At 37.2% G+C, this 21871-nt stretch overlaps 1 protein-coding gene across 1 annotated transcript in view; it reads right to left on the bottom strand.

The window, feature by feature from the left end:
- The window catches only part of OPHN1 (oligophrenin 1), a 229630-nt gene that overhangs the window by 32830 nt on the left and 174929 nt on the right, over positions 1-21871 (bottom strand). Inside the window, exon 7 of the mRNA XM_043459750.1 lies at positions 12125-12272. Within this exon, the coding sequence (XP_043315685.1) occupies positions 12125-12272 (148 nt within the window). The remainder of the gene's footprint in view (positions 1-12124; positions 12273-21871) is intronic.

The raw sequence follows: 21871 nt of genomic DNA, 5'->3' as shown, positions 1-21871 counted from the left end.
TCTTTTTGGATGATGAAGATGTTCTGGAATTAGACTGTTGCACAAGCTTATGAATATTCTAAACGCACTGACCTACCCTTGAAAAGGGTGAATTTTATGTCATATGAATTATATCTCAGTTAAAAAAAAGTATGGCTAAGGTAGGTGATCCCATTGGTGAACTTATGGCATGAAGATCTCATCACACAGAGGGGCAAATTAAGACCCAGAATAAGGAAATGACTAGACCAAGTTATTCAGCAAGCTAGGAGCCAAGATGAAGTTTACCTCAGGTCTATCAACACCTAGTTCATTCATTAATTACACATATTTATTGAGGACATATGATATGCCGTATACTATGGGATACAGAGTGAAAATTTTCTGCTAGCATAGAAATTATATTTTCTGATGTGTATTTGGGGAGATTGTGAATAGACAAATAAGTGAGTTCATCCAATTAAAATGAGATTATGGAACAACAGGGTAAGCATTGAATGTTCCCTTTCACTTTTCCCTAAATGCTATATCATCTCCTAAGGAGGTGATCCCTTAAGCTGGGTGATCTTTTTCTCTTCATTATTCCCTCTACACTCACTCATTTATTCTACAAGTATTTACTGAACACATGCAATATATAGGAATTGTTCTAGAGGCTGGTGATGAAAGTGGATCTGACATTCTATTGAGAAAGACAGACAATAAACATGTGATTAAATATTAATGGCAGCAAGTGATATGAATAAAATAAAGCAGTTTAAAGGACAGGGAGTAATGGAGGAGGAGAAAGATCTATTTAAATAAAGTACTCAGAGAAGGTCTCTATGACGAGATGTCATTTAGCAGAGATCTGAATGAATGAGTGAAATTGCATAATTCTGGAGGAAGACTGTTTAGGACCAAGAAAACAGCAAATGAAAAGGCCCTTGGGTAAGTTTGACATCTATAAGAAACAGCAAAACCAGTGAGATCAGAGCAGAGAACAAAGGATACAGAGAGATAGTGAAGTTCAGAAATGAGATAAAAAATGTATGTGCGGACCATATAATGCAAAATAAAATGTAAATTTTCTTCTAAAAATTAAGAGAAGTCACTGGAAATTTAGATCAGAGGGAATGATATGATATGATTCAAAATTTTAAAAGATTGCATATCTTACTGGCTGCCTCAGAGAACAAACTGTTGTCAGGCAAGAAGAAAAGTAAAGATAATAGTTTGGAAGCTTCTGTAGCCACTCAAGTAAAAGATGATGCTGGCTCAATTAGTAAGGTAGCAGTAGGAATCAGTAGGTTCAGCATATAATGTGCACATAGAGCTAACAGGAATTGCTGATGAATTAGGTATGAGGGAAAAAGCAAAGAGAATATTCAAAGATGATCCGAAAGTTTTTGACCTTACCAACTAGGTGACTGGTATTGTCAATTCATCTGGGCTGAGTGAATCACAATCTGGAATCAAGGTTGCTGGGAGAAATATCAACAACCTCATATATGCAAATGATACCACTTTAATGGGAGAAAATGAAGAGGAAATAAAGAGCCTATTGATGCAGGTGAAAAAGGAGAGTGGAAAAGCTGGCTTAAAACTCAACATTCAAAAAACTAAGATCATGGTATCTTGTCCCATCATTTCGTGGCAAGATGGGGAAAAATGGAAACTGGCGGATTTTATTTTGGGGGGCTCCAAAATCACTGCAGATGGTGATGACTGCAGCCATGAAATTGAAAGATGTTTGCTCCTTGGAAGGAAAGCTATGACCAAACTAGACAGCATATTAAAAAGCAGAGACATCACTTTGCTGACAAAGGTCCATATAGGCAAAGCTATGGCTTTTCCATTAGTCATGTATGGATGTGAGAGTTGGGCCATAAAGAAGGTTGAGCGTCAAAGGCCTGATATTTTCAAGTTGTGGTGCTGGAGAAGAAGTCTTGAGAGTCCCTTGGACTGCAAAGAGATCAAACCAGTCAGTCCTAAAGGAAATCAACCCTGATTATCCATTGGAAGGACTATTGTTGAAGCTGAAGCTCCAGTATTTTGGCCACCTGATGTGAAGAGCTGACTCATTGGAAAAGACCCTGATGCTGGGAAAGACTGAAGGCAAAAGGAGAATGGGGTGGCAGAGGATTAGATAGTTAAGATAGTGTCACCGACTCAATGGACATGAATTTGAGCATACTCCAGAGACAGTGGAGGACACAGGAACCTGGCATACCACAGTCCATGGGGTCACGAAGAATTGGGCATGACTTAGTGACTGAACAACAACAAAAATGTTACCAATTACTTAGACGAGGGAGACCAGAGGAAAGCCAGATTGAGGAGGAATAGGGAATCTAGGGTATTTGTACATTTTAAATTTGAGATTTCCTTGAGTCATCTAAGGAGAACTGTTGTGCAGTGAGTTTAAGATGGGAAGAAGGAAGCTAATACTCCCAGATACGCAAATTTGGAAATCATCCTCATGTTTAAAAGATATTTAAAGCTGTGAGACAATGCAATCATGCAGGAAACAAATATAGACAGAAAGGCAGACTGAGAAATACAAAACAAAACTCTGGGACCTTCCAACATGCGGAAATTGAGAAAAGAAGGAAAACCAAGAGAAGACTGAGATGGAATGTCTAGTGAGGTAGAAGGAGAGTTTGGTGTCCTGAAAGCAAAATGAATAAAATGTTTCAAGAAGGAAGAATTTCAAGAAGGAAGAAGTAAACTGAAATGCTGCTCACAAGCTGAGTATGGTAAGAATAGTGGAGTAGCACATGGAGATTGCTGGTTATCTTGACAAAAAAATGGTCTCCAAAGAGTACTGAGGAGAAAGACCCATTTAGAATTGGTGCAGGTTCCATACTAACAATTATTCTACTCAATGGCATTTATTTATCTATCTGTCATCTATTTCCATTTAGCCTATAAACTCCTTGAGGCCAGGGATGATGTATTAATTCCACCTAACACAGTACTTACTCAATCCATGTGAGCTGATTTTCTCTCCAACGTTTTGGGATAAAATTGACAAACATTGTATATGTTTATGGTATCCAATATGATATTTTGATATATGAATATATTGTTAAATGAGTACCACACTCAATCTAATTAACATATCAATTACCTCACATAGTTTCCATTTTTTTATGTGTGATAAGAACAGTGAAAATCTACTCTTTTCATAAACTTCAAGTATACAATACAGTATTATTAATGACAAACACAGTGTTGTATCATATTTCCAGAATGTATTCATCCTGCACAACTGAACCTTTGTACTGTTTGATCAACACCTCCCCATTTCACTCTTCTCCAAGTCTCTGGCAACCACCATTCTATTTTCTGCTTCTATGAGTTTGACATTTTTAGATTTCACATATAAGTGAGATCATGCAGCATTTGTCTTTCTGTCCTTTGTTCATTTCATTTAGCATAAAGTCCTTCAGGTTCATCCATGTTGTCACAAATTACACACTTTCCTTCTTTTTATCTAAGCTGAATAATATTCCATTGTGTGTGTGTGAGTCTGTGTATTTCTGGGTAAGTATCTGTGTACCTCTCACATTTTCTTTATCCATTCACCTGTTGATAATTCACTTTGATATTTCCATATCTTGGCTATTGTAAATAATGCTGCAATGAACATGACAGGGCAGATATCTTTTTGATATACTAATTTCATTTCCTTTGGATATATATTCAGAAATAGAATTACTGGTAGTGGTTTTTTTTAATTGACAAAGTTGGTAAATATTATTCTATAGGCAACCAAAAAGAAGTAGCATGATCACAAAATATGAAGAATTATTAGTAAGTGGCATGAGTGAAACAAACTAAGGGCAGAGACAAACAACCAAGGAGAGCCACTTTGGGTGTGGCTAAGGGGGTTCTTTTGGGGAGGTAGCATTTATCTGAACAAGGTCTCAGGACCTGAAGCATGAGAATGACCCAGTCATGTGAAGGCACAGGGGAAAGTGTCCAGCAAAGGGAATAGCAAGTGCAGAGGCCTGGGTTATGAGGGCATGCTAGAGGTCTTGAAAGAACCTGATATACCTGGAGGATAGGGATGATTTATGTATCAGTGGTTCATTCCTGTGTGTTATTGCTGAGTAGTATTCCATTGTATGTATATACCACAATCTGTTTGTTCATTTGTCAGTTAACAAACATTTAGGTTGTTTACAGCTTTTGGCTGGTATGTACAAAGCTGCTATAAATATTCAAATGTTAGTCTTTGTGAAACCATGTTCTGACTGTTTTTTGTTTTTCTTCTTGTGTATGTGTCATGCTTTCTTGTTTCTTTACATATCTCATATTTTGTATTGAAAACTGGATAGTTTAAGTAATATAGCATCTCTGGAAATCAGATTCTCTCTCCTCCCCAATTTGTTGTTGTTGCTATTTGTTTTAGTTATTGTTGTTAGTTTGTTTACTGACTTTTTCCACCCATTTCTGTTAAATCTTTATCATTTGTCGAGTGTGGCCACCAAAGACACTGCTTAGTTAGCTTTTTGGTTAGCTAATGATTAGGCAGAGATTACTTTAAAACACCAAGCACAAATATGACTCCAAGTCTTTGAAAAGGGGTTTTGTATGAATGTTTGAGCATACTTTGGACACTCAACCAGGCATTTGACAAATTTATATGGTAGTTTATTTTCAATTTTTTGAGAAATCTACATACTGTTTTCCATAATAGCTGCACTAATTTGCATTACTACCAACAATGTAAAGGAGTTCCCTTTTCTCCAAGTTCTTCTCAACACTTATGATGTTTTGTCATCCTAAGAGGTGTGAGGTGATATCTCATTGTTGTTTTGATTTGCATTTCCCTGGTGATCAGTGATGTTAAGCAACTTTCCATGTATCTGTTGACCATTTATGTCATATTCTAAGAAATGTCTGTTTAGGTACTTTGACCTTTAAAATTTGGGTTAATTCTTGAGTAGTATGAGTTCCTTATTTATTTTGGATGTTAATCCCTTATTAGATATATGGTTTGCAAATATCTTCATATAGTTCTGTAGGTTGTCTCTTCACTTTCTTGATTGTTTCCTTTGCTGTGAAGAAGCTGTTTAGCATTCTGCAATCATATTTGTCTATTCTGCTTTCGTTGCTTGTACTTTTTGAGTTATATCCAAACAAATCACTGCGCAGATGAGACAATTCCAAGTAGCTTTCCCCCTACACTTTCTTCTTGTAGTTTTACATCTATAGGTCTTACATCTGTGTCTCTAATCCATTTTGAGTTGATCTTTGTACATTGTGTGAGATAAGGATCCAGTTTCTCTGCATGTGGATATCCATTTTCCCCAATACCATGTATTGAAAAGACTATACTTTCCCATTGTGTAATCTTGACCCCATTGTCAAAGGTTAACTGACCATACATGTGTGTACTTTTTCTAGGCTCATTATTCTATTTCATTGGTCTATATGTCTTCTTTTATGCCAGAACTATACTGTGTAGGTTACTATAGTTTCATATTATATTTTAAAATCAGAAAGTGTGATATCTTCAAATTTGCTCTTCTTTCTCAACATTGCTTTGCATATTTGGGGTCTTTTTATTGAAGTTTATATAAAACATAACAGTCTGTTTGAAACTAGCAAAGTAACATTGACTATATACAATAACTGTACATTTTACTTTTTCCTACCCCTCCATTTTATGTTATTGATGCCATAATTTATAGATTTTTAGATTGTGTATCCATTAATAAATTATTATACATAAAGTAATTTTAAATACTTTTGTATTTTCACTTTCATACTAGAGTTAAAAGTGATTTACACATCACTATTAAAGTAGAATATTGTGAATTGGGTTATATTCTCATCTTTAAAAATTTGGATTATAATTTCAGGTTTTCATATTGTTTATGTCCACTAATTTCAACTTGAATACCCATCATAGTCAACAAAAGAGTCTGAAATACAGTACTTGGATGCAATCTCAAAAATGACAGAATGATCTCTGTTTGTTTCTAAGGCAAACCATTCAATATCACAGTAATCCAAGTCTTCCCTGACCAGTAATGCTAAAGAAGCTGAAGTTGAATGGTTCTATGAAGATCTACAAGACCTTCTAGAACTAACACCCCAAAAAGAAGTCCTTTTCATTATAGGGGACTGGAATGCAAAAGTAGGAAGTCAAGAAATACCTGGAGTAACAGGCAAATTTGGCCTTGGAGTACAGAATGAAGCAGGACAAAGGTTAATAAGTTTTGCCAAGAGAATGTAATGGTCATAGCAAACACCCTCTTCCAACAACAGAAAAGAAGACTCTACACGTTGACATAACCAGAATCAGATTGATCATATTCTTTGCAGGCAAAAATGGAGAAGCTCTATACAATCAGCAAAACCAAGACTGGGAGCTGACTGTGGCTCAGATCATGAACCCCTTATTGCCAAATTCAGACTTAAATTGAAGAAAATAGGGAAAACCACTAGACCACTCAGGTATGACCTAAATCAAATTGCTTAGGGTTATACAGTGAAAGTGAGAAATAGATTCAGGGGATTGGATCTGACAGACAGGGTGCCTGAAGAACTATGGACAGAGGTTTGTGACATTGTATAGGAGGCAGGGATCAAGACCATTCCCAAGAAAAAGAAATGCAAAAAGGCAAAATGGCTGTCTGAGGAGGCCTTAAAAATAGCTGTGAAAAGAAGAGAAGTGAAAAGCAAAGGAGGAAAGGAAAGATATACCCATTTGAATGCAATGTTCCAAAGAATACCAAGGTGAGATAAGAAAGCCTTCCTCAGCGTTCAATGCAAAGAAATAGAGGAAAACAACAGAATGGGAAAGACTAGAGATCTCTTCAAGAAAATTAGAGATACCAAGGGAACATTTCATGCAAAGATGGGCACAATAAAGGACAGAAATGGTATGGACCTAACAGAAGCAGAAGATATTAAGAAGAGGTGGCAAGAATACACAGAATTATATAAAAAAGATCTTCATGACCCAGATAATCACGATGGTGTGATCACTCACCTAGAGCCAGATATCCTGGAATGTGAAGTCAAGTGGGCCTTAGAAAGCATCACTACAAACAAAGCTAGTGGAGGTGTTTGAATTCCAGTTGAGCTATTTCAAATCCTAAAAGATGATGCTGTGAAAGTGCTGCACTCAATATGCCAGCAAATTTGGAAAACTCAGCAGTGGCCACAGGACTGGAAAAGGTCAGTTTTCATTCCAATCCCAAAGAAAGGCAATGCCAAAGAATGCTCAAACTAGTGCACAGTTGCACTCAATTCACACGCTTGCAAAGTAATGCTCAAACTTCTCCAAACCAGCCTTCAACAGTACATAAGCCATGAACTTCCAGCTCTTCAAGCTGGATTTAGAAAAGGCAGAGGAACCAGAGAATAAATTGCCAATATCCGTTGGATCATTGAGAAAGTGAGAGAGTTCCAGAAAAATATCTACGTCTGCTTTATTGACTATGCCAACGCCTTTGACTGTGTGGATCACAACAAACTGTGGAACAGTCTGAAAGAGATGGGAATGCCAGGCCACCTGACCTGCCTCTTGAGAAATCCGTATGCAGGTCAGGAAGCAACAGTTAGAACTGGACATGGAAAAAAAGACTCGTTCCAAATCAGGAAAGTAGTACATAAAGGCTGTATATTGTCATCATGCTTATTTAACTTATATGCAGAGTACATCATGAGAAACACTGGGCTGGATGAAGCACAAGCTGGAATCAAGATTGCCTGAAGATCAATAACCTCAGATATGCAGATGACACGACCCTTATGGCAGAAAGCAAAGAAGAATTAAAGAGCCTCTTGATGATAGTGAAAGAGGAGAGTGAAAAGTTGGCTTAAAGCTCAAAATTCAGAAGACTAATATCATGGCATCTGGTTCCATTACTTCACAGCAAATAGATGGGGAAGCAATGGAAACAGTGACAGACTTTATTTTGGGGGGCTCCAAAATCACTGCAGATGGTGACTGCAGCCATAAAATTAAAAGACACTTGCTCCTTGATAGAAAAGTTATGACCAACCTAGACAGCATGTTAAAAAGCAGAGGAATTACTTTCCCAACAAAGTTCTGTCTAGTCAAAGCTATGGCTTTTCCAGTAGTCATGTATGATATGAGAGTTGGACTATAAAGAAAGCTGAACATTGAAGAATTGATGCTTTTTTTTTTTTAACTGATGCCTTTGAACTGTGGTGCTGGAGAAGACTCTGGAGAGTCCCTGGGACTGCAAGGAGATCCAACCGGTCCATCCGAAAGGAAATCAGTCCTGAATATTTATTGGAAGGTCTGATGTTGAAGCTGAAACTCCAATACTTTGGCCACCTGATGCGGAGAACTGACTCATCTGAAAAGACCCTGATGCTGGGAAAAATTGAAGACAGGAGGAGAAGGGGACGACAGAGGATGAGATGGTAGATGGCATCACCCACTCAATGGACATGAGTTTGAATAAGCTCCAGGAGTTGGTGATGGACAGGGAGGCCGGGTGTGCTGCAGTCCATGGGGTCGCAAAGATTTGGACACAAATGAATGACTGAACTGGATTGACCCTCTTTTAGCATGTCTTATTTATTTACTTATTTTATTGAAGTACAGTTGATTTACAATGTCGTGTTAGTTTCAGATGTACAGCACTGTGATTCAGTTACATATATTCTTTTTTATTGGAGTACAGTTCCTTTACACTGCTGCATCAGTTTCTGCTGTACAGCAAAGTGAATCTGCCAAATGTTTACACATATCCCCTCTTTGTTAAAATGTCCTTCCTAGTTAGGTTACCACAGAGCAATGAGTGGAGTTCCCTGTGCTATACAGCAGATTTTCATTAGTTATCTGTTTTACACATAGCAGTGTATGTATGTCAATCCCAGTCTCCCAATTCACCCTACTTCCCTTTTCCTCCTCCCATACATTTGTTCTATAAGTTAGTGTCTTTATTTCTGTTCTGCAAAAAGATCAACTCTACCATATTTCTGGATTCTGTGTATATGCATTAATATATGGTATTTGCTTTTCCTTTTTGGCTTACTCTCCTCACCTTCAGATTACTGCCAGAGTTACTGGTCCCTTTTTGATTCCTCTTTTCTTTTTTTACTTCTTTCAATCTATTCAGTTGCAAGGACAGTTTTCTTTTCTTTTAGTTGTCCACAGTCTTCCACTAGTGTTTAGCAGGTGCTCTGTGAGAATTTTTACATTTGTATATGTATTCCTGATGTACTTGTGAAGAGACATGAATTCTACATCCTTTTATTCCACCATCTTGACTCTTCTCTCTCTCTCTCTCTCTATACACACACACACACACACACACACACCTCTATTAGATTCTTTTCCCTTATAGGTTATTAAAAAGACTGAGTGCACTTTCTTGTGTTATACAGTAGGTCTTCACTGGCTATCTATTTTTTTTTATTTTAATTAAAGGATAATTACAACATCGTGATTTTTTTGGCCATACATCAACACATATATCTATTTTATATATAGTAATGTGTATGTGTTCTGGTATTTCCATCTCTTTCAGAATTTTCTAGTTTATTGTGACCCACACAGTCGAAGGCTGTGGAGTAGTCAATAAAGCAGAAATAGATATTTTTCTGGAACTCTCTTGCTTTTTTGATGATCCAGCAGATATTGGCAATTTGATCTCTGGTTCCTCTGCCTTTTCTAAAACCGCCTCATTTAAAGAGCTGACTCATTGGAAAAGACCCTGATGCTGGGAGGGATTGGGGGCAGGAGGAGAAGGGGACAACAGAGGATGAGATGGCTGGATGGCATCGCCGACTCGATGGGCATGAGTTTGAGTAAACTCCGGGAGTTGGTGATGGACAGGGAGGCCTGGCATGCTGCGATTAATGGGGTCGCAAAGAGTCAGACATGACTGAGTGACTGAACTGAACTGAACTGAACTGAATGTGTATGTGTTAATCCCAACTTCCTAATTTATCCCTCCCCCACTTTCCCTTTTGGTTATCATAGGTTTGTTTTCTATGTCTGTGGGTCTATTTCTGTTTTGTAATTATGTTCATTTGCATCTGTTTCTTTTTTGAGATTTTACATATAAGCAAATTTCATATGACATTTGTCTTTCCCTGTCTGGCTTACTTCACTTAATATGCTATCTTTTAATATTTCTTTTGAACCAAGTCTATTGGTGATCAATTCCTTCAAGTTTGTTTGTCTGGAAAAGTTTTCTCTCTCCTCATTTCTGAAGGATTACTTTGTCTAATATGGTATTCCTGATTGGAAGTTATTTCCTTTTAGTACCTTGAAGATATCATCCCACTTTCTTCTGGACTGCAAGGTTTTAGATGAGGAAACTGCTCATAGTATTATCAGAGTTTCCTTTTATTTGATTATTTGCTTTTCTCATGGTATGTTCAAAATTCTCTTTGTCTTGGAATTTTGAGAATTTTATAAAAATGTGTCTTTGCTAAAATCTCTTTATGTTTAGGTTATCTGCATTTCTTTGGGCTTCAAGGATCCAGGTTTTCAGTTCCTCCTCCAGATTTAGGAATTTTTTTGTCATTATTTCTTTAAATAAGCTTTGTGCCCCTTTTACTTTCTGTGCTCCTTCTGTGACTCCCTCTCATATGTGTATATTGGTTTGTGTATGGTGTCCCATAAGTCTCTTTTATAATCTTTTTTCCTTTTGTTCCTCTGACTGGATAATTTTAAGTGACCTGTCTTTGAATGCAGTGATTCTTTCTTCTCCTCAGTTCCAGAATTTCTTTTTGGTTCTTTTTTATGATTTCCATGACTTTCTTGAACTTCTCATGCATCATTTTCCTGATTTTGTTTAGTTGTCTGAGTTCTCTTGTAGCTCACTGGGCTTCTTTAAATGATTATTTGGAATTCCTTTCAGACAGTTCACAGATATCCATTTCATTAGGACCAGTTCATGGTGCCTTATTTTGTTCTTTTGGTGGTGTCATGTTTCCCTGATTAATCCTCAGCCTAGTGGCGTTTAGTTGGTGTTTCCCTATTTAAAGAACTAGGCACATCTTCCCATCTTTATAGATTGACTTTGGCAAGGAAAGCCTTTTATCCATCAGCACAACCATAGATTCTGTGTAGGACACCTGGCAGGCTCCACAGGTGAGCTTGCTGCTGGAGTCCTTGAGTAGGCTGATCTGGTGCCTGGGTCAGTGAATGGGCAAGCTTTCAGCCTGGATCTGCAGGGGATCAGCCTGGATCTTGAAGCCTAGGCCCAGGGGGCTAGCCTGGCACTGAGACAGACCTGGAGGCTTGGTCCACAGAAGACTGGACTGGAAGCTGAGCTGTGGTTACATCCTGGTGATTAGAGCCACAGGGCCAGCTTGGCATGTGTTGGCCCTGGATTCTGGGTCTTTAGGGGCAGGCTTAGAGCCTGAGACTGCACAGAATGGCCTAGTACTGGGGCAGGTCTAAAGCCTAGCTTGGGAGAGGCTGGCCTGGAGTCTAGAAAAACAGGGGATGAGTTGGTGCTTGGGTTTACTGGGGTGGGCCTGGTGCTGCAGTCCAAGGTAAAGTTGATTGCTCCCCTCACTCTCCTTTCTCCATGTGGAGGGGATCTCTCCCTGGACTACATAGTGTGAGCTTTGGGGAAGGATGACATGGGTAATATGAGAGTGTCCTTTCTAGCGTCTGCAATGCACTTTTTTCTTATTTCTGTACTCCACCCAGGTATTCTTATCTCTCATATGGATTCCATAGCTCTCATTGAAGGACTTTTCTTGCATAGATAGTTGTTTGAATTCATTCATGTTACTGTGAAGGGACAAGCACTAGAAACTCCTATTAAGCCATCAGTCCCCTGTGTTAGCAGAATTTTATTTAAAATCTCAGAATATTCAAAAAACACTTTGCTCACCTATTTCAATGTATTGAGGTACAGATTTAAGAACACCTTGTATCTCCCACTGACCTGCTAAAGGAAAATGATTTTACAGATTCTTCTGTAAGTTCATTAGGATGGGTTCATCTCTGTCCTATCCATTGCCAAAAGACTAATTCACTCTTTGGGCACAAATTTTACAAACCTTGCCTTGCCTGGCTCAGGACCCAGAAAAAAATCTACCTTTACATGGAAAAAAAATATTGTGCCTCCACTTCTGCTTTTCAATATACTTTTTATCTCCAGTCACAATTAAGAAGATAAGGGTAAACTTTAGTACTGACCTTCACTTTCATCCAGGGAAGAAGTATAGACAACTGTCCTTTCCCTCAGCAAGCGCTTTGAAATTGTAATTGGTTTGTGTCTTCTTGCTGTTACTCGAGGTGGAGGCACTGGGGGTGCAGTACTTTCCTCAGGTGGACCTGAATAGATCTGCAGAAGGGGAGTATTTCCAGAAAACAATTAGATCAACTTTTTGTATTCCTAATGCTAACTACCAGTTGATGCCCGTCAGCATTACATCTAGTGTCTGCCAGAGAAATTCTAATATTACTAAAGGAATTGGGAATATTTTTCCTAAACACTCTAACCACCAGCAAGTAGAGATTTCCCACCATGTTTGAGGTGCAGGACCTGGGATTTCTCAGTGCGGAGGAAAGAATGCAGACAAAAACGGCAACATCAGGAGTGTACTCTTCTATATGTTAGATGGGATTGCGTGTGACACATATTCACTGAACAAAACCAATTAAGTTATTATTTAAAGAATTGTGCAACATCAGTCCTGAATTTTCCACTTACTGCCTGGGAAACTGTAAAAAAGCTTTTCCCAACAAAAACTGTAAAAAAGGTTTCCAAGCAAAACTCATTAAATATTCACCTCCCATCTCTGAGCCTTAGCTTCTTCATCTGTAAATTGCAGGAGGCACAACCTATCACAGGATGTGGTGAGAACCAACTGCAAAGTTAGTTAAAGGACATTGTATGGGTAGAGGTGGGGTGTGAAGAATGATTAAAAACACCCACATGCATTCAATATTTCTGAAAAGATACCAAGAAACGGATTACATTGTTTGCACAAGACAGGAATAATGAGTGGCTCAGGGAAGGATGGAGGAAACTTATTTTTCACTTCTATATCATTTTGATTTAAAAAAACTTCAAGCCATGTGTGCATTACTTATTCAAAAGAGAAAGGACAAAAACAAAGTTCTTTGGAAGTTATGATAATTGCTGGATAAGTGAGGGAGGAGCTGTGATTAGAATTTGTATATAGTGTCTCATATGTACTTAAGGATCTTCCTATCGCTGGGGAGAATGACCTTTTGGCCAGAGTGAACACAGTTTGGAAAGACACACATATGTGATGATGGAGGAAGGGAACTGGTTCCATTACAATAATGAAATCAATCCCAATGATTTGTGCAAAATAATGTCATAGCCCAACATTCTATCAGGCAAGAATCAACATAGTTTGCATAGACACAGAACTTACATGATTGGGAACACAAGGCAAGCCTGTGTGAAAGCTGCACAATGATAGAGAACAAAGTAATAAGAATCATAAGGCAGTACATGTTTCAGTATCTCATGGAATAGGGAAAAAAGAATATGACATAGTAGCAAGCAGATGAGCTTTGAGGCCATATACGTTTAGGTCATATTTCTGGGGTCATCATTAGTAATAATATTCTAAATAGCTACCATTTTGTGAGCATCTTAAGCAGATGTAGTAGTTGTTACAAATATTCCTTGTTATTTTTTTTTTCCATTTATTTTTACTAGTTGGAGGTTAATTACTTTATAATATTGTAGTGGTTTTTGCCATACATTGACATGAATCAGCCATGGATTTACATGTATTCCCCATCCCAATCCCTTCTCCCACCTCCCTCCCCACCCCATCCCTCTGGGTCTTCCCAGTGCACCAGGCCTGAGCCCTTGTCTCATGCATCCAACCTGGGCTGGTGATGTGTTTCACCCTTGATAATATATATATATATACATGTTTCAATGCTGTTCTCTCAAAACATCCCACCCTTGCCTTCTCCCACAGAGTCCAAAAGTCTGTTCTGTACATCTGTGTCTCTTTTTCTGTTTTGCATATAGGGTTATCGTTACCATCTTTCTAAATTCCATATATATGCGTTAGTATACTGTATTGGTTTTTGTCTTTCTGGCTTACTTCACTCTGTATAATGGGCTCCAGTTTCATCCATCTCATTAGAACTGATTCAAATGAATTCTTTTTTAATGGCTGAATAATATTCCATGGTGTATATGTACCACAGCTTCCTTATCCATTCGTCTGCTGATGGGCATCTAGGTTGCTTCCATGTCCTGGTTATTATAAACAGTGCTGCAATGAACATTGGGGTGCATGTGTCTCTTTCAGATCTGGTTTCCTCAGTGTGTATGCCCAGAAGTGGGATTGCTGGGTCATATGGCAGTTCTATTTCCAATTTTTTAAGAACTCTCCACACTGTTCTCCATAGCGGCTGTACTAGTTTGCATTCCCACCAACAGTGTAAGACATACAGATGGCTAACAAACACATGAAAAGATGTTCCTTGTTATTTATCAAATGCGCCAGGGACTTTGCACTGAATGCTTCATCTACCTGGAGTGAGCTTCTTCCAGGAAACCATATCCATAGCTCGTGGTATTGATTTCAGTAGGATTAATGATCAAGTACACTCCTCTCAGTGAGTCTTTGCAGATAAATGTATCAAAATTTTGACATGCTTCCCTCTGCTGTGCTTACTATCCCCCATCTCTATTTAACTTATTTTCTTATCACTTTCTAACACTGCTATTGTTGTTGTTCAGTTGCTAAGTCATGTCCGCCTCTTTGCAACCCCATGGACTGCAGCACGCCAGGCTTCCCTGTCCTCTACTATCTCCCGGAGTTTACTCAAGTTCATGTGCATTGAATTGGTGATGCTATCTAACCATCTCATCATCTGCCTCCCTCTTCTCCTTTTGCCTTCAATCTTTTCCAGCATGAGGGTCTTTTAACACCATATATTGTACTTATTTAGCTTTTGGTTATCTGTCTCTCTACTTGATTGTATACTATACTAAAGTATATCATCATATTCACTGTTATATCTCCAGCAGTTAGAAGAGTGACTAGAATTTCTAGGCCAAAAAACTAACAAATTTAAAATTCTGATATAAAAGGCCAAATTGTCCTCTGAAAATAACATGACAGCCACTTTCCCCTCCAGCCAAAACAGGGTAAAAGGGCCTAGATTTATATCATCAGCATGGAACAATTAAAAAGCTAGGAAAAATGTAATAATGATTCTGATCATTATTAGGGCATTTGAAATCTGGCAATGAAGGACAGTGATCCATGAGAGAGGAAAAATAAATGAAGTGAACTCCATGATTGTTCCAGCATAAAGCCTGGAAAGATTCTTCAGGCCATACTCCAGGACAAGGAACCCAGAAGAGCCCAAGAGGCTCCATAAGCTGAAGACACTGAGTTGTAAGTATGAGAAGAGCAAGGAAGTGAGAGTTTTCAGGGCAGAGTACCAGAGAGAAGATCTGCACAGAGAACTCTGGAGATCTTCAGGCGTCCTCTTTAAGAATTTAGCTGCATACTGATCAATACATATGTGTAAGGCAAGAACCACAGGACAAAATTAGAGGGAAACACGGTGGCTGGAAGAGTTCCTGTTCTCACCAGCCACAGAGAACTATTAAATAATTCACAGAGCACTGAATAGAGTACACAGACAAGTTTTGCCTCATTCACGAAGAAAAATTAACATGACTAAATACTATTCTTTTTCTGCTTAAGTTTAAAATAAATACTTGTAAATATCAAGCTGTATTTGGGTAACAACTGCACCCCAGAAAAAGCTCAAGAATATTACCTATAGTAATGAAAAAATAGCCAGAATTCAAGAAGGTAAAATTAATGTCTTATGTCTGATAAAAAATTATCAGAAATAAATTATTCATAGCTATTTCTTTTTAAACTTTTTATATTTGTATTTAAGTATAGCTGATTAACAATGCTGTGATAGTTTCAGCTGGACATCAAAGGAACTCAACCAGACATATACATGTATCCATTCTCCCTCAAATTCCCCAATAGCCCATTCTAATTTTGGTGTATTTTATTTCTTTTTCTTGCTCAATTGCTCTGGCTAGGACTGCAATACTGTATTGAATAGGAGTGGTTACAATGAACATTCTTATCTTGTTCCTGATCTTAGCAACAGTTGTCTACCTTGCCAATCAATCCTAAAGAAAATCAGTCCTGAATATTCATTGGAAGGACTGATGCTGAAGCTGAAGCTCCAATACTTTGGCCACCTGATGGGAAGAACTGACTCATTGGAAAAGACCCTGATGTTGTGAAAGATTGAAATCAGGAGGAGAAGGGGACGACAGAGGATGAGATGGTTGGATGGCATCACCGACACAATGGACATGAGTTTGAGCAATCTCCAGGAGTTGATGATGAACAGGGAAGCCTGGCATGCTGCAGTTCATGGGGTCACAAAGAGTTAGACATGACTGAGAGACTGAACTGAACTGATGATGTTAGCCATGGGCTTTTCCTAGATGGTCTTAGTTATGTTGAGGTCTGTTCTTTCCATACCAAATTTGTTGAGTATTTATCATGAAAGGATATTGAATTTTGGCAAATGTATTTTATGTATCTATTGAGTTGTTTTTCATTCTATTAATGTGGTATATCACATTTATTGATTTGCATATGTTGAAGCATCCTTGCATCCCAGGGATGAATTCCACTTGATAATAGTCTATGAATCTTTTAAAGTGCTGCTCAATTAAGTATGCTAGTATTTTGTAGAGAATTTATGCTTTCTGTATTCATCAGGTATGTTGGCCTGTGGCCTATATCTTTCTTTTCCTCCTTCCTCTTTCCCCCTCCTCCTCTTCCTTTTTTTTTTTTTTTTTTTAATAGAGTCCTAAACTGGCTTTGGCATCATGGTAATGTTGGCCTCATAAAATGAGTTTGGGAGTGTTCTCTCTCTTTCAACATTATTAATTGAGGATAATTGACATCAATTCTTCCTTTAATGTTTGGTAGAATTCACCAATGAAACAATCTGAACCTGTGCTTTTCTTCTTTGGAAGATTTCTGAATACTGATTCAAGCTCCTCACTCACTATTTGTTCAGATTTTCTATTTCTTCATGATTCAGTTTCACTAGGTTATGTATTTCTAGGAACTTACCAATTTTTCTAGGTTATCCAATTTGTTGGCATATGTTTATTTATAGTGGTCTCTTATTATCTTATTATCCTTTTTATTTTTGTAGTGTATCCTTGTTTATTTCTGGTTTTATATATTCAGGTCTTAGCTCTTTATTTCTTAGTCTAGTTAAAGGTTTTCAGTTTTATTTATCTTTTTAAAAACTCAATGTAATTTCATTTATCTTTTCTATTGGTTTCCTGTTCTCTACTTCATTGATTTCTCTCTTTTTTTGCTCTGATCTTTGTTATTTCCTTCCTTCTGCAAACTTTGGGCTGAGTTTGTTCTTTTACCAATTGTTTGAGATATTAAGTTGGGTTATTTGTGATCTTTCTTTTGTCTTAATGTAATGCAGTGTAAATGTACTGTAATGTAATGTAATGTAAATGTAGTGTAATGTAAATATAGTGTTTTATTTGTGTAAAAGTCCCCTCTTAGAATTGCCTTTTCTCCATTTCATAAGTTTTGATTGGCTGTTTTTCTATTGTCATGTATTTCAAGATATTTTTTGATTTCTTGCTTTCTATATTTTGATTTCTTGCTTGACCCTTTGGTTGTTCAAAAGTGCATTGTCTACCACATATTTGAAAATTTTTTTTCTTCCAGTTATTGATTTCTAGTTTCATACAGTTGTGACCAGAAAGTACTTGATAAAATTTCAGTCTTCATACATTTGCTTATTTTATGACCTGACGTTATCTATCCTAGAGAAAGTTCCATGTCCACTTGAGAAGAACGAGTATTCTGTTGTTGGTGGGTAAAATGTTCTGTATATGTCATTCAAGTTCATTTGGTCTAAGGTATAGTTCAGGTACAATGTTTCTTTAATTGAATTTCTGTCTGAATGATCTATGCATTCTCGAAAGTAGAATATTAAAGTCTTTTGTTATTATGTTATTGTTTATTTCTCCCTTCAGCACTGTAAGTATTTGCTTAATATATTTAGGTGCTGCATTGCTAAGTGCACATATATGTACAACTGTTATATACTCTTGATGACTAGACCACATTATCATTAACTTATGGCCTTCTTCATCCCCTTAAATCAGTTTTTTATTTAAAGTTTATTTTTTCTGATATAAGTATCCCTGCTTTGGGATCCATCTGGAACCATTGGGTTGGGTTCCATCTGCAGGAAATAACTTTTCCAACTCTTAACTTTGAGCCTATGTGTGTCTTTAAATTTTAAGTGTTTCTTTTAGGCAGCATACTGTAGGGTCCTATTTTTAATCCATTCAGCCCCTCTTCTTTTTGATTAGATAATTTAATTCATTTACATTCAAAGTAATTATTAATAGGCAAGGATTTATTAATTTCATCTTAATTATTTTCTGGCCATTTTGAAATTCCCTTATTTCTTTCTTCATTACTTGTTGTCTTTATTCTTGTGAATTTATCATTTTCTGTAATGTCGTGCTTTGATTTCCTTCTCTCTATCTCTACAGGTTTTTGCATTTGTGGTTACTAAGAGGCTTATATAAACAAAACTATAGATATAAAAGACTATTTAAAGCTGATAACAGCTTATCATTGATCATATACCAAGACCCTATAATTTTACATCTCCCTCTATATTTTATGTTTTTGACATCACAACTTACCCAATTTTATATTGTATATCCATTAACAAATTACTGTAGCTAAGTTATCATTAATATATTTGTCCTTTAACCTTTATATTAGAGTTACATAATTAACACACTATCATATTGCAGTATGAGAGTATTCTGAATTTGACAATATATTTATCTTATCAGTAGGTTTTATACTTTCATATATTTTTGCATTACTAACTAGTATCCTTTTATTTCAGCTTGAAGAACTCCTTTCAGTATTCTTGAAAGGCAGGGCTAGTGTGGACAAATTCCCTCAGCTTTTATTTGTTTGGTAAAGTCTTTATCTTTCCTTCATTTCTGAATGATGACTTTGCTGGGTAAAATATTCATGGTTGGAAGTTTGTTTTTTTTTTTTTTTTCCAGCATTTTGCATATACCATCCAAATCTCTTCTGGTCTGCAAGGGGTCTGCTGAGAAATCTTCTGATAGCTGTATATGTGAGGGTATTTTTTTTTCTCTTGCTGCTTTTAACATTCTTTCTTTGATTTTTTAAACTGTTTCGTTATAATGTGTCTTGGAAAAGACTGTTTTGGGTTGACATTTTGAGATAACTGTTGGCTTCATAAATTTATCCCTAGATTTAAATTCTCAGGCATTACTTCTTTAAAAACTTTTCTCTCATTCTTCTCCTTCTGGGACTTCTGAGACTCCAACAATTCATAAATTGTTTCTTTTAATGGACCCCATAATTCACATAGACTATACTCATTCTTTTTCATTCTTTCTTCTTTTTGCTACCCTGAATATTGTTATTGTTGTTCAGTCCCTCAGTTATGTCCAACTCTTTGTGACCCCATGGACTGCAGCATGCCAGGCTTCCCTGTCCTTCACTATCTCCCTGAGTTTGCCCAAACTCATGTCCATTGAGTTGATGATGCCATCCAACTATCTCATCCTCTCTCGCCCCTTTCTCCTCCTGCCCTCAACCTTTCCCAACATCAGGAATTTTTTCCAGTGATTTGGCTCTTTGCATCAGGTAGCCAAAATATTGGAGCTTCAACTTCAGCCTCAGTCCTTCCAGGGAATATTCAGGGTTTATTTTGTTTAGGATTGACTGGTTTTACCTTCTTGCTGTCCAAAGGATTTGCAAGAGTCTTCTTCAGCACAGCTCAAAAGCATCAATTCTTCAGCGCTCAGCCTTCTTTATGATCCAGCTCTCACACTCGCACGTAACTATTGTAACAGCCACAGCTTTGACTATACAGACCTTTGTTGGAAAAGTGATATATCTACTTTTTAATATGCTCTCCAGGTTTGTCATAGCTTTTCTTCAAAGGAGCAAGCATTTTTAAATTTAATTCTGTGGCTGCAATCACTATCTGCAGTGATTTTGGATCCAAAGAAAATAAAGTCTGTCACCATTTCCACTTTTTCCCCATCTAGGCTCCCATGAATAGATGATCTCAAATAACCTGTTTTCTAATTCACTAACTCTTTCTTCTTTTGGATAGAGTGTAATATTGAAGCTCTCTATTGTATTCTTCAGTCCAGTCATTGTTCTTTGTACTCTAGGATTTCTGGTTTTTTTTTTTTAATGATTTATGTTTATTTGTTGAGGTTATTTTGTTCATGCATTGTGTCCCTAATTTCATTTAGTTGTTTATCTTTGTTTTCTTATAGCTCACTGAATATCATTTTTAATTAAAGCATAGTTGATTTACAATATTATATTAGTTTCAAGTATACAACATAGTAATTCAATATTTTTATAGATTATACTCTAAAGTAATTATAAGATATTGACTATATTCTCTGTGCTATACAATATATCCTTATAGCTTATTTATTTTATATAAAGTATATATACATATATCTTAATCCCCTACCCCATACTACTCTTCCTTCTTTCCCTCATCACATTGATAACCATTTTTTGTTCTCTATATCTGAGTCTGTTTCTGTTCTATTTTATTCAATTGTTTTAGCTTTTAGATTCCACATATAAGTGGTAACATACATTATTTGTTTTTTTCTGATGTTTCATTTAGGATAATACTTTCTAAATTATTCATGATGCTGCAAATGGCAAAATTTTCATTCTTTTTTATGGCTAATAGTGCACACACAGCTGTTTTATTCATCAGCGATGGACATTTAGGTTGCTTTCATATCTTGGCTATTGTAAATAATGCGATGATAAATATTGGGGTATATATATCTTTTCAAATTAATGTTTTCATTTCTTTCAGATATATACCCAGGAGTGGACTTGCTGAATCATATGGTAATCTAATTTTTAGTTTTTTAGGTAACATCCACACTACCTTCCATATTGGCTGCACCACCTTGCATTCCCACCAGCAATGTACTAGGGTTCATCCCTTTTCTTCACATTCTCATCCTGAGATTCTAGGTGGGCCCTCTGGTGGTGTCTGGGGGAGACTTGCTGCTTGAGTTCTTTGGACAAATTTGGTGCCTTGGTCATCAGGTGGGCAAGCTTGGTGTTTGGATCCACTAGGGAAAGCCTAGTGCCTGGGTCCAAGTGTATTGACTGGGGCTTGGATTCACTGGGATAGGCCTAACACTTGAGTTTGCAGTGATAGGCCTATGATTGGGGTTCATGTGAATGAATCTGGATCTGGGTCCATGGGGGCTGACCAAGATAAGGAATCACTGGGATGGGCCTACAATCTGGGTCCACAGGGACTATTCTGGTACTGGATGGGCCAGGAACATGATTTCATAGGAACTGGGCTAGGACCTAGTGCAATGGAGTTGGTCTGTTCTGCTTTACTGACTATGCCAAAGCCTTCGACTGTGTGGATCACAATAAACTGTGGAAAATTCTGAAGGAGATGGGAATACCAGACCATCTGACCTGCCTCTTGAGAAACCTATATGCAGGTCAGGAAGCAACAGTTAGAACTGGACATGGAACAACAGACTGGTTCCAAATAGGAAAAGGAGTATGTCAAGGCTGTATATTGTCACCTTGCTTATTTAACTTATATGCAGAGTACATCATGAGAATCGCTGGGCTGGAAGAAAGCACAAGCTGGAATCAAGATTGCTGGGAGAAATATCAATAACCTCAGATATGCAGATGACACCACCCTTCTGGCAGAAAGTGAAGAGGAACTAAAAAGCCTCTTGATGAAAGTGAAAGAGGAGAGTGAAAAAGTTGGCTTAAAGCTCAACATTCAGAAAACTAAGATCATGGCATCTGGTCCCATCAC

This window comes from Cervus canadensis, chromosome X, assembly GCF_019320065.1.
Source record: "Cervus canadensis isolate Bull #8, Minnesota chromosome X, ASM1932006v1, whole genome shotgun sequence".
In the NCBI taxonomy this organism is placed as follows: domain Eukaryota; kingdom Metazoa; phylum Chordata; class Mammalia; order Artiodactyla; family Cervidae; genus Cervus; species Cervus canadensis.
Note: the sequence above shows the minus strand (reverse complement) of the source record. Positions and strands in the feature narration are given on the sequence as shown.